At 41.5% G+C, this 12,820-nt stretch overlaps 2 protein-coding genes across 4 annotated transcripts in view; both read left to right on the forward strand.

Annotated features, from left to right (window-relative positions):
* Positions 1 to 1,688, forward strand: part of LOC124048461 (supervillin-like) — a 72,444-nt gene extending 70,756 nt beyond the window's left edge. For 2 of the 3 annotated variants that reach the window (XM_046369286.1, XM_046369287.1), the window contains exon 8: positions 1,376 to 1,551. In XM_046369286.1, coding sequence (XP_046225242.1) covers positions 1,376 to 1,546 — 171 coding nt within the window. In that variant the 3' untranslated portion in view covers positions 1,547 to 1,551. Of the gene's footprint in view, positions 1 to 1,375 lie in introns of all 3 variants that reach the window. The other variant, XM_046369288.1, reaches the window with a different exon arrangement.
* Positions 1,562 to 12,820, forward strand: part of svild (supervillin d) — a 38,003-nt gene continuing 26,744 nt past the window's right edge. Inside the window, 3 exon segments of the mRNA XM_046369289.1 lie at positions 1,562 to 1,694; positions 2,172 to 2,419; positions 2,743 to 2,872. Coding sequence (XP_046225245.1) covers positions 2,229 to 2,419; positions 2,743 to 2,872 — 321 coding nt within the window. The 5' untranslated portion in view covers positions 1,562 to 1,694; positions 2,172 to 2,228.

The following is a 12,820-nucleotide window of genomic DNA, read 5'->3' on the forward strand; positions in this document are numbered from 1 at the left end:
TCAGGGGTAAACATTTTCTTAACAAATCACATAAGTTGCATGGACTCACTCTGTGTGCAATAATAGTGTTTAACATATTTTTGAATGACTACCCCATCTCTCTACTAAACTCAGAATTATCTGAGAGGTCGAGCCGTGAATTTCAAGCACAGGTTCAAAGAAGTGCAGAGAGCAAAGAAGGGCACCTATTGGTAGACGGGTAACAAAAAACTGACATTGGATGTCCCTTTGGATGGTGTATCAATACACCCAGTCACTACAAAGATACAGGCGTACTTCCTAACTCAGTTGCCACAAAGGAAGGAAACCACTCAGTTATTTTGCCATGAGGCCAATAGTGATTTTAAAACGTTACAGTTTAACGGCTGTGATAGGAGAACTGAGGATGGATCAACAACTTTGTAGTACTTCACAATACTAACTTAAATGACAAAGTGAAAAGAAGGAAGCCTGACTACAATACTAATATTCTAAAACATGCATCCTGTTTGCAATAAGGCACTAAAGTAATACTGCAAAAGAAATGGGAAAATAAATTACTTTTTTTGTCCAGAATACAAAGTATTACGTTTGGGGCAAATCCAACACTTCACTGAGTACCACTCTTCATATTGCATGCATCATGTTATGGGTATGCTTGTCCTCGGCAAGGATTACCCACTGGGCACAAACTGGTTGAATCAACATTATTTCTATATAATTTCAACTAAATTAAGTTGAACCAACGTGGAATAGACATTGAATTGATATCTGTGCCAAGTGGGTAGGAAGATTTTTAGGATAAAAAGAAATGGAATAGAGCTAAGAACAGGCAAAATCCTAGAGGAAAACCTGGTGTCGACATTTCATCAGACACTGGAAGATAAATTCACCTTTCAGCAGGACAGTAACCTAAAACAAAAGGCCAAACATACACTGGAGTTTCTTACGAAGACGACATTGAATGTTCCTGAGTGGCCTAGTTAGTTTGGACTTAAATTGGCTTGAAAATCTATGGCAACAACCAACTTGACAGAGCTTGAGGATAAAAAATAAAAAGAATAATGGGCAAATATTGTACAATCCAGGTGTTCAAAGCTCTGAGACTTACCCAGAAAGACTGACAGCTGTAATCGCTGCCAAAGGTGTTTCTAACATGTTATAGATTATATAAATGTTTTATTTTCAATAAAAAATGAAGTTAACATTTTTCTTCAGCTTTGACATTTTATTTTGTATAGATCCTTGACAAAAAAATCAATTTGAATCCCACTTTGTAAAAAAAAAAGATTTTCATTTTTTTGCTAACCATTGTACACTCTAGATGTTGTAATTTCAGTTAGGTTTTCTGATTCATAATTCGATAATTTCCTTGTTCCTCCCTCCCCCCGTCCAGCTCTCGTCCTCCAGTTCCCCCCTACCCCTCTCCGACCAAACACCATACCCCGGAAGCAAGGACGACGAGGACAAGTCCCCTATACCCTCCCAGACTGTCTTGCTGCAGCGCCAAGACTCTGGCACCCGCAGTGGCATCAAGGGCATCCTCAAAAAAGAGTCGTTCCACTAGTGTCGAGTCGGACTACAGTGAGGGAGGAACCCCTGAAACCACCCCCACCACCGGGGTGGTCCGACAAACCAGCGTAACCCTGAGCCACCCCGAGAGCGACGAGGAAGATGAGGAGAAAACAGAGGAGGTGGAAGAAGTGGAGGATGAGGTGTGTTTTCTCACTTCTTAGTATGTGAAACAGTTTGAGGATCTGAATGTATACACGTCTCTATATAATCTCCATTGAACATGTGTTTTAGTCTAGGACTGGGCTCAATCTGTACCTGGGAAATTGGCCCTATGCAATATAGTGTCCACACTAGTTTCCCACTATTAGCATCTGGAATATGTGAAATACTTTCTTTCAGTTGAATGACTGTATAATAGATAAATCGCCCATAGTCGGTTCAAATTGATAGAGCAAATTGTTCCGATGATAATACCCACCAGAGGGCGAAATCGTCTTGAGAAATGTTGGTTTCAATCAGGACTAAAAGATGACCCCGACATCCGCTTTATAGAGCTGCAATCCGGTGGTGGATAATGGTTGCAATTGAGATCAGCTGTGATTTTTTTTTTATTTTTAGCATGTGTTGATGGTTTAATGAGTGATCAGCCCAATCAATAATTATTGTTGTTATTTCAGGAAGATCAGACGATAGTGGACGATAGCCCCGACGGAGGGTGTTTCAGTACCCCCCGGATGCAGAGGGGCAGTGGGCGTGGTGGTAGCAGTAGTTCAGCGGAGGACCTCCAGAGCCGGACCCCCTCTCCAGTCGAGAGCCTGGGGGAGGAAGAGATGGAGAAGATGTCGTCGTTGGACACGGAAGATGGGGAGGATCAGGATGTGGATAGCAGTCTGGACAGCAGTGTGGGGTCATCCCTGAAAGAGAGGTGCAGTAGGGGAAATTCAAACGCATGCACACAAGCATTTTCGTTTTTGTAGACATCGCCTACCTATCATAAAACAAATGACTGATACAGATCTGCGCACTTCATACATGGAGATTTACAGCATTTCTACCTCTACAGTGTCTTTTGTATAAACATACTGTAAGATGCATGTTCTATGATATTGTATAAATAAGATATATTGCGATTCAGAAGTAGTCCTTCACACTTTGTGTGTTACTCTGTTTAAAAAATAGCCTATACATTACATGTGATTTTCTTTGCTAGTAAGGCCTACATTGACTGCCCTCCCCTCCTTCTCCCAGGCTAGCTGAATTGAGCAGTGGTGAGGAGGAGTGGAAGGCCAAGCTGAAGAAGCCCAAGGATCTGGTGCAGAAGTCCCTGGCTGACCGTTTCAACCAGCTCCAGGACTCTGGAGATGCCTGGAAGAAGAAGGTAAGGGCCTCTGAGTCACTCTATACAGGGTACTGGAGCTGTTTGTGAGGAATGAGGCTGGATTTAGGCTTTGGAGGGTTGGAGAAACTCTGGGTCTGACAAGGTTAAGGACTGGAGGCCTCTGAAGCCTGGGCCTCTGGTAGTGATCACGACCCAGAAAATGTGACCTGTCTGTAAAGACTGACTCGGCCTGGGTTTTGTGGTGGAAATGTGCTGATTCAGTTTGCCTTCCTGTGTGTTGTGCTAAGAAGAGTAGGGTGGGGAAGAGGAGGAAGATGACGAGAGTGTAGTAGGGTGGGGGGAGGTTGAGGAAAGGGTGAGTGACTATTGAAGGGAGGGGAAGGAAAGGGGGGAGATGTAATGTGGGGAGGGAGATTTGGGAGTGGTTGGGGGATGAGGCCAAATCCAGGGACTAGCCATGCTGCCTCCCAGAGAAAGACGCACTCGTAAAAAATAAAATACCACGCAGTACAGGGTGTTTCCTGTGGCTCTCCTCTCCTCCTGCGAGCTGGTCTACTTCCTGTTTCTCCCTTTATTTGTCTTTTTATTTTTCTGTCCTACACACACACACACACACACACACACACACACACACACACACACACACACACACACACACACACACACACACACACACACACACACACACACACACACACACACACACACACTCTCCCTGTCTCTCACTAATAGAAATAAGAAATGAAAGTTCTCTCTGTACTTTTCTGTGCTACACACACATACTCTCTTGCTCTCTCACACACAGAAACAAGTGTAATTTCCTGCTCATATAAAATATTCAAAAACACATGCTCAGTCTCTCCTTCCTCTCTCTCATTCATACCCTTTTTCCATCTCTCTTTCACTCACGCCAGACTCCCTTACTTAATCTATCTCTGTCTCTACCTCACTCAACATATCATGTGCTCTCCCTCTCCTTTTTGTTTTCCAACTCTGAATGCATCATCATGTTACTCATTTATATAACGTTTTTTGGCACGCATTTGTGGAACTCTTCACAAATCGCCAGATTTGTCCTATTTCAATAGGACACTAGAAATTATGTAATCTTTATTCATATGGATGGAACATCTTTCTAGGCTTCAACGTGAGACAAACCTCAAAGGGTTTACTGGTTATGGTGAAGCTTCCATCCGAGAGTAGCTGTCATCTTCCCTATAAATACACTCTTAGCCTGAAAATCCCATCTCAAGTGTTCACCGGGAGCCAAAGCATTCTCAACACAAATCCCAGAAACATTCAATTGGGCTCCAGAAATGATGTAATCTTCCTTTATACAGACGGTCCCTTTACTATTTTTATGTCAACTTTATTTAACCATGTAGTTCCATTGAGGTCAGAAGACCTATTTCCCAAGGGAGACCGGACTATTTATTCAATTTATGTCTGTAATTTGTGGATAAAATCCACAGTTAACCTAAAAAGTGCATCGGAGGCATTCACTGACAGCTCAGAAACGTCCCAGGAAAGAAGTATGCAAAGCTTCCAAATATGCCTGTGGATTTCTTCCTTTAATCCATCTGAGGTCATTACTGATGAATTGGACTGGAACCCATCATGCTGCAGCTGTCAGCATTGCAGAGAGAGAGGGAGCACAAGTTTATAAGGAGGCTATCTCCCACCAGAGCCAAGGTTAGGAATGTGAATGGGGACCATGTTGACACCACAAGTAAGAGGTAAGCATGCCAATTAGAATTTGGTGCCAACATGGAGGATAGTTTGACTAGTTGTGTGTTTATGGCTCTGGTTTGGTGGTGTCCCTGATATGAGAATGTGGAGTTCTGGAGGGTGCCAGTGTTTCCCCTACTATAGTTTAGCTATTGCCCCCCGCCTGAAAGAGTTTGGCTTCCATTGGTATCAATTTATCATTTTGATACCAAATTTGACTCTGAATGCATGAAAACTGTCAATTGAAATCAATAAAAACAAAACTATTGAGTGGGGGTGAGGTGCAACAGAGCTAGGAGGGGGAAAATGAAATCTATTCAATCAATAAAGTTGATTCAAAACAATGAAATACTTCACCAGCACACAAGTTGTGTCCCTCATCTTGGGTGAATATAATGGTGAAAATCATAGTTCCAGATGCTAATTTTTTTTAAACTCGAGGTAGCACCTTTAGTTTTCCAGGCACACATTTAGGAAAAACAGGAACTGTCCTCTGAGTCGCTGTGGAACCGAGCCGGAACAGATGTTGTTTCTCTTTCGCCGTCATCAGGAGAATGGGGCATGGAACATACACCACCGCCACCTTCTCTCACAAGCTACAGATGTTTCCTGCTAGCGCAACATTTTCCACTCTGGTGTTATTTTTTAATTTCTCATTTTTTAAAGGCTATTGAAAAAAACATTTGTTGGAGTGTATGAGTGACACTGATTCTTATGTGGCTGTCACTTGTTAGTGTACTCGACATGCAAAGTTCTACTGTCATTCCGTGGCGTAATCTTTTGTAGCGAAAATGCTAGTTCTCATCTTGAATTCCAATGTGACTTGTTGCTGGGGTCATACTTGACCAGAGCTTTGAAATATTCAGTGTTCCCGAATACTTTTGTGTAGATAAGATGGGTACTCCAGACTTGTTATGATCCCCTCTACCTGAAATAATTGGACCTAAATTGGTTACATTGAAATGTTACTTTAAAGTGGACCTGGATCATTTTATGGTCGCTTTGCGGTGCCCCGCCTGGAAAATAATTTAGCTAGGAGAAACACTGGCGAATACTTTTATCCTTTTTTTTTTTTTACATCAACAAAGACCACAAAGCCTATGAAATTCTCACCTCCCCCAACCTGCAGAAAACCTGTACAAGTTTCCCCTCTCGCCAGTAACTGGAGGTCTGCCTGACATCTGTCGACTAGGCTATAATGTTAGACGGGTTGGTTGTTTAGCAACCAAACAGATGCGTGCACAACTGTGGGGCAAAACAGATGGGGTTGGCTTAGATTGTTGATAACATGTCAACTATATTTTGTCTCCAATTTTTATTGAAAACATAAATACATTTGCACATCGAGCACTTGTCTCTTAAATAGCGTTACAGCGTTTAGCTAGCTAGCAAATTGTAGCCATATTAGCATAGACATGGAATCATGAACAAGATCAAACGAATTGAAACAACCCACTTTCTATTCACCAAATGGCAGTTTGTTTGTCATAGTTGCTAGCTGGCCATCTAGAATCATAACACACAGCTTCTGCCCCTTTGAAGTGAGTGCATCGTTTTCGTGACGACGTCAGGTAAACCCATCTATAACATCCTTAGTGGAAAAACTAAATGTAATGACATTTAGTACTCACAGTGCCGCCTCCACTGCCAGAACAGCGAGCTCACCATAGCGATGTGTGCAACCCACCGCACTCCCACCTGCCCGGGCTTGGGATTACTTGGATGTTTGTTCCTCTGAATCAAAATAGCAGAAACGGTCTCGTCTGTGGAGATGAAAGACGAGAGCCATATGCTCGGTCTGCGAGGGGAAAGGGTCGAGTCTGTCTTAGAATGCATCTGTTTTGTAGATTCTGCTATATTCGTTAGGAGAACCTGGGTAACCATCTACTTAAAGCCTACAGGTATTATGCATTATTACTTTGTCATGAGCATGCACGAGCCTCTTATCTCATACTGATCCTGACGAAATGCTGATACATAGGGACTTATTATATTATAAGTCTTATTATGCGATTTTATAAAGACATGCGTAAGTACTTAAAACAAGTTTATTAAGCATTATACCTGCAGGCTTACTAAAGTGTTACCAAACCCTACAGGCCTTAACCCCAAATGGGAAGGATGGGCACCATCTAATTATGTATCCCCCTCTTCTCACTGAATAGGTCCACCTTTTCACCTCCCTCTCTCTTTTCCCCTCGCTCTTCCAGCATTCCCTCATAGGTTGGGAATGACTCCTGTTGCTTCTCTGCACGGTCTCAAAACCCAATTTCCTCCCACTCCAGCTGTGGTCTCGCCGGATATTAAGGATGACCCACCCCCCCACCCCCTTCTCTCCTCTATTCCTCCCCTGCTTCCACCCCAAGACCCTTTCCTCATCTCTGTATGATACCCTGCCTGTTCTGTCAACCGTACACACTGACAAGTCAGTAGTAATCAGGTGAGTTACTAGGAGTCTGTGTGGGCACGTGCATGTGTTTGCGTGTGTGTGTACACCTAGTGTGTGCGCAAGCTTGTATGTACAATACCAGTCAAACGTTTGGACACACTTACTCATTCCAGGGTTTTTTCTTTATTTAAAAAAAATATTTTCTACATTGTAGACTAATAGTGAAGACATCAAAACTATGAAATAACACATGGAATCATGTAGTAAGCAAAAAACAAATTAAAATATATTTGAGATTCTTCAAAGTAGCCACCCTTTGCCTTGATGACAGCTTTGCACAATCTTGGCATTCTCTCAACCAGCTTCATGAGGTAGCCAATGGTAATGCATTTCAATTAACAGGTGTGCCTTGTTAAAAGTTAATTTGTGTAATTTATTTCCTCAATGCGTTTGAGCTAATCAGTTGTGTTGTGACAAGGTAGGGTTGGTATACAGACGATAGCCCTAGTTGACATGAATGTCAGTCAACCTGGAAAATCTCAAGAACTTTGAAAGTTTCTTAAAGTGCAGTTGCGAAAACCATCAAGCGCTATGCTACTGTTATTTTTCACTGTCTTTTTACGGTTTTTATTTCTTTACTTACCTATTGTTCACCTAATACCTTTTTGCGCAATCAGTTAGAGCCTATGAGTAAGCATTTGACTGTAAGGTCTACACCTGTTGTATTCGGCGAACGTGATAAATAAACTTTGATTTGATGAAGCTGGCTCTCATGAGGACTGCCGTAGGAAAGGAAGACCCATAGAAACTTCTGTTGCAGAGGATAAGTTCATTAGAGTTACCAGCCTTAGAAATTGCTGCCCAAATAAATGCTTCACAGAGCTCAAGTAACACACATCTCGACATCAACTGTTCAGAGGAGACTGTGAATCAGGCCTTCATGGTCGAATTGCTGCATAGAAACCACTACTAAATGACACCAATTATCAGAAGAGACTTGCTTGGGCTAGGAAACACGAGTAATGGACATTAGACTGGTGGATATCTATTGTTTGGTCTTTTTTGGTACCAATCGCCGTGTCTTTGTGAGATGCAGAATAGATGAATGGATGATCTCCGCATGTGTGGTTCCCACCGTGAAGCATGGAGGAGGTGGTGTGGGGGTGCTTTGCTGGTGACACTGTCAGTGATGTATTTAGAATTCAAGTGGCTACTTTAACCAGCATGGCTACCACAGCATTCTGCAGCATTACGCCATCCCATCTGGTTTGCGCTTAGTGCGACTATCATTGGTTTTTCAATAGGACAATGACCCAACACACCTCCAGGCTGTGTAAGGGCTATTTAACAAAGGTGACGGAGTGCTGGTTGAGAGAATGCCACAAGTATGCAAAGCTGTCATCAAGGCAAAGGGTGGCTACTTTGAGGAATCTATTATATATTTTGTTTTGTCTAACACTTTTTTTTGGTTACTACATGATTCCATACGTGTTATTTCATAGTTTTGATGTCTTCACTATTATTTGGGTGTGTGTGTGTAGGGTTGGGCGATTATGGCCAAAATAACATTTCACAAGATTTGTTTAACTTTTGAATGTATGTTGACATAAGTCTTTTGAATTATACTATTTCTAGGGTGGCAACACACGTGATTTCAATGGGTATTCCTCCATTCTGATTTGTTTTTATATCGTTCAATACAACTTCAACCCCAAACATTTTTCATCACTTATCAATTTCCTACGCTTTTGTTATAATTTCCTCAGTGCCACTTAGAGCTGCATGAAATGGGCAAAATATATAGGTGTAGTTTATTGGTGTACTGTTGGAATCATGGAAATAGAATGATTATTGTTGTTCAATAGTTACAATATAGTGGGCAGCACTTTGAGTACATTGTTGTTTGACATGATGACAAATTAACAAGTCAGGGAGAAATTATTGTGAAAAGGTAGGAACCAAAGTGTTTGTCATCGTTTCCCAGGGGGCCCTATACGATGGTACATTCCCCTTTTATGTAGCTAACATTTTCATGCTTCGCCTATTTCTCTCTGATTTAGTAGATACTGTTACACAGAAATGCTGATCTTGGCCTACACCAGTACTGGTTTCAGGCTGTATTAGCCATCTAAGTTTAACCTCTTACCTCCACCCGACACGCAGGCGTCCCATCTAGACATCTGGAAATGCAAATGCTCTACGCTAAATGCTAATAGCACTCGTTAAAACTCAAACGTTCATTAAAACACACATGCAGGGTACTGAATTAAAGCTACACTCGTTGTGAATCCAGCCAACAAGTCAGATTTTTAAAATGCTTTTCGGCGAAAGCATGAGAAGCTATTATCTGATAGCATGCAACACCCCTAAAGACCCGCAGGGGACGTAAACAAAATAATTAGCATAGTCGGCGCTACACAAAATGCAGAAATAAAATATAAAACATTCATTACCTTTGACGATCTTCTTTGTTGGCACTCCTAGATGTCCCATAAACATCACTATTGGGTCTTTTTTTCGATTAAATCGGTCCATATATAGCCTAGAAATCGATCTATGAAGACTGTGTGATCAAGGGAAAAAACAGCGTTTTATAACGCAACGTCATTTTTAAAAATGAAAAAAGTCGACGATAAACTTTCACAAAACACTTCGAAATACTTTTGTAATGCAACTTTAGGTATTAGTAAACGTTAATAATCGGTCAAATTGATCACGGGGCGATGTATATTCTATAGCTCTACGTCTTGAAATAATGTCCGGATAAATCTCAACCAAAATATCTGGTCGGTGACCGGAAGAAATGGGCTGTCTCTTGTTCGTTTGACCAAGAAACAAAGCCTAGGCAAATGACAAGACTGTTGACATCGTGTGGAAGCTGTAGGTATTGCAACCTCGGCTCCAGGTAATGTGGTTTCCATTCAACAATACATTCAAGTGGCACTTTGATATATTTTCCAGTTTTCAGTGATCAGATTTACCTGCGCTTTTCGATGAAACGCACGTTCTGTTATAGTCACAGCCGTGATTTAACCAGTTTTAGAAACATCTGAGTGTTTTCTATCCACACATACTAATCATATGCATATACTATATTCCTGGCATGAGTAGCAGGGCGCTGAAATGTTGCGCGATTTTTAATAGAATGTTCGAAAAAGTAGGGGGTAGGATCAACAGGTTAAAAGAGCTCTAGCACCTCGGACTTAGTGAGAAACTTTGTAGCTGGGAAGGGGAATAAGAGGGAGGAGCATTGGGGATAGTCGCTTTAGAAGTGGTGGGAGATTAGGAAATGTTGGACAGACAAGGAGGCATGGCAGTCAAATAGGAATCCTGACTTAATGAAGTGGTGATTAAAGAGCTCAGCCATGTGCTCCTTGTCAGTAACAACCACATCATCAACATTAAGGGATATGGGCAGCTGTGAGGAGGAGGGTTTATTCTCCAGGTCTTTAACCGTTTTCCAGAAATTATTGGGTTTAGACCCACAGAGGGAGAACTGCTCCTTAAAGTAACTAACTTTGGCCTTCCAGATAGCCTGAGTGCACTTATTTTTAATTTGCCTGAATGAGAGCCAGTCAGCCTGAGTATGCTTGTGCCGAGCGATTTTCCAAATGGAATTCTTGAAGTGGAGTAACTCTGCCAGATCACGGTTTAACCAGGGGATGAACCTGTTTTTATTTCAAATTTTCTTTATGGGTGCGTATTTGTTAACGATACCTCTGAAAATATCAAAAAGAAGGTCCAATCGTCTTTGACAGAGGGGATTAATCTGATTCTATACCAATTTACAGGGGCCAGGTCATGAAGGCTGGCTTGCGCATTAAAGTTTTTTTTTAAGTGTCTATGACAAATCAGGACAGGTCGTTTCACTGAGCTGCCATGACAAACACCAGCTGTCAAACAGTGATCACGAAGGTCATTACAGAAACACCAGACTGATACCTATCAGGATTATTTGTAAGGATAACATCAAGAAGAGTAGCCTTTTCTGGGTGTTTGGAGTCCTACCTTGTGGGATTGGTAATAATCTGACAGATTTAGGGAGTCCCATTGCTTTAGGACTTGATCAGGTGGTTTAAGCATGTCCCAGTTTACGTCTCACGTAGCAGGACAAACTCAGACCTAGTGTAAGGGGCCAGGAGAGCGCTTGGGTCATTTAGGGCACAGGCCGGTGCTGATGGTGGCCGATAACACCCAGCAAGAGTTAACAAAGAGTTATTTGAAAGTTTAATGTGTAAAACCAGCAAATCAAATTCTTTGAGGACAGACTTGGTGGAGACAACCGAGCACTGAAGGTGTTCCTTGGTAAACATTGCCACTCCTTCACCTTTGGAAGATCTGTCTTGCCGAAAAATGTTATAAGCAGAAAGGTTAACATCAGTGTTCAAAACACTCTTATTTAACCACGTCTCATTAATGACCAACAAATCAGGATTGGAACTGTGAATGTACTTTGTTTTGCGAAAAGTGCAAATCAATCCCAGAACAACAGCAAAGGACCTTGTGAAGATGCTGTAGGAAATGGGTACAAACGTATCTATATCCACAGTAAAACGAGTCCTATATCGACATTACCTGAAAGGCCGCTCAGCAAGGAAGAAGCCACTGCTCCAAAACCGCCATTAAAAAAAGCACAGGGGTGGCACAGGGGTGGCAGCATCATGTTGTGGGGGTGCTTTGCTGCAGTAGAGACTGGTGCACTTCACAAAATAGATGGCATCTTGAGGATGGAAAATTATGAGGATTTACTGAAGCAACATCTCAAGACATCAGTCAGAAATGTAAAGCTTGGTCGCAAATGGGTCTTCCAAATGGACAATGACCCCAAGCATACTTCCAAAGTTGTGGCAAAATGGCTTAAGGACAACAAAGTCAAGGTATTGGAATGGCCGTCACAAAGCCCTGACCTCAAGACCGGGAATATTTACTGTGATTATATGTCAGGAATTGTGAAAAACTGAGTTTAAATGTATTTGGCTAAGGTGTATGTAAACTTCCGACTTCAACTGTGTATGTGTGTATAACTTGATCTGTAACTGTGTGGTGCCTGGCCTTGTATAGTATTCAGGCTACCTCTATTTATGCAATCCTAAGGACTATGCCTTCTGCTGACATTTAAAAAAAAAAACATTCAGAATGACAACAAATGTGTTATGATAGATTTTCATCAAGAAATCTTCAAGGCCCTGTAATATCCATGACGGTCATTTTTCTTCTCTAAAGTAATAATGGAAATGGCAATCTTTTATAAAAAAAAACATGTTTTTGGAATCAACCAAACCTTTCCTTCAAAATGCCTATCCATGTTTTGACCCAAGCCTTTCAAATATGTTCAGGTGTGGGTGTGTCAAGTGTGGGGAAGTGATTTAATATGGAGCTTTGGGGCCTGAAACCTTCTCTTTTATGTCTCCATATAGACATTTTAGTTGTCAGCTAAAGCTGAACCGTTTTAGTCTTTCTGTTTATATTTCTCGTAATTCAGTTCATTTTGACTAATTCAATGTCTATATATCTTGGTATATTTCTATATAATATCAACTTTCTCAATAATCTAGATTGGGACAAAATACATTACATATCTACCTTACTCCAGTTTTCTGGACACATTTAGCCTGTACTGGACTAAACAACATGCTCAAATGGGAAATCTCCATTTGAAAATGCTTTTTAGTCCAGGATTAGGCTTAATCTGGGATGCCGGCCCTGTGTGTTTAGGTTGGTACTCTATTGTTGAATGTATCAGTGAGTCAGCAGGCTTAGTTGCTTCCTAGTTTTCAGCTGAACAAAAACAAATGCAGACTTTGACAGGCCAGGTGGTTCTAGGAGGAGTCCTTTTGATCTACTGTATGTATGTTTAACATATGATTGAT

This window comes from Oncorhynchus gorbuscha, linkage group LG11 (assembly GCF_021184085.1).
Source record: "Oncorhynchus gorbuscha isolate QuinsamMale2020 ecotype Even-year linkage group LG11, OgorEven_v1.0, whole genome shotgun sequence".
NCBI lineage: Eukaryota > Metazoa > Chordata > Actinopteri > Salmoniformes > Salmonidae > Oncorhynchus > Oncorhynchus gorbuscha.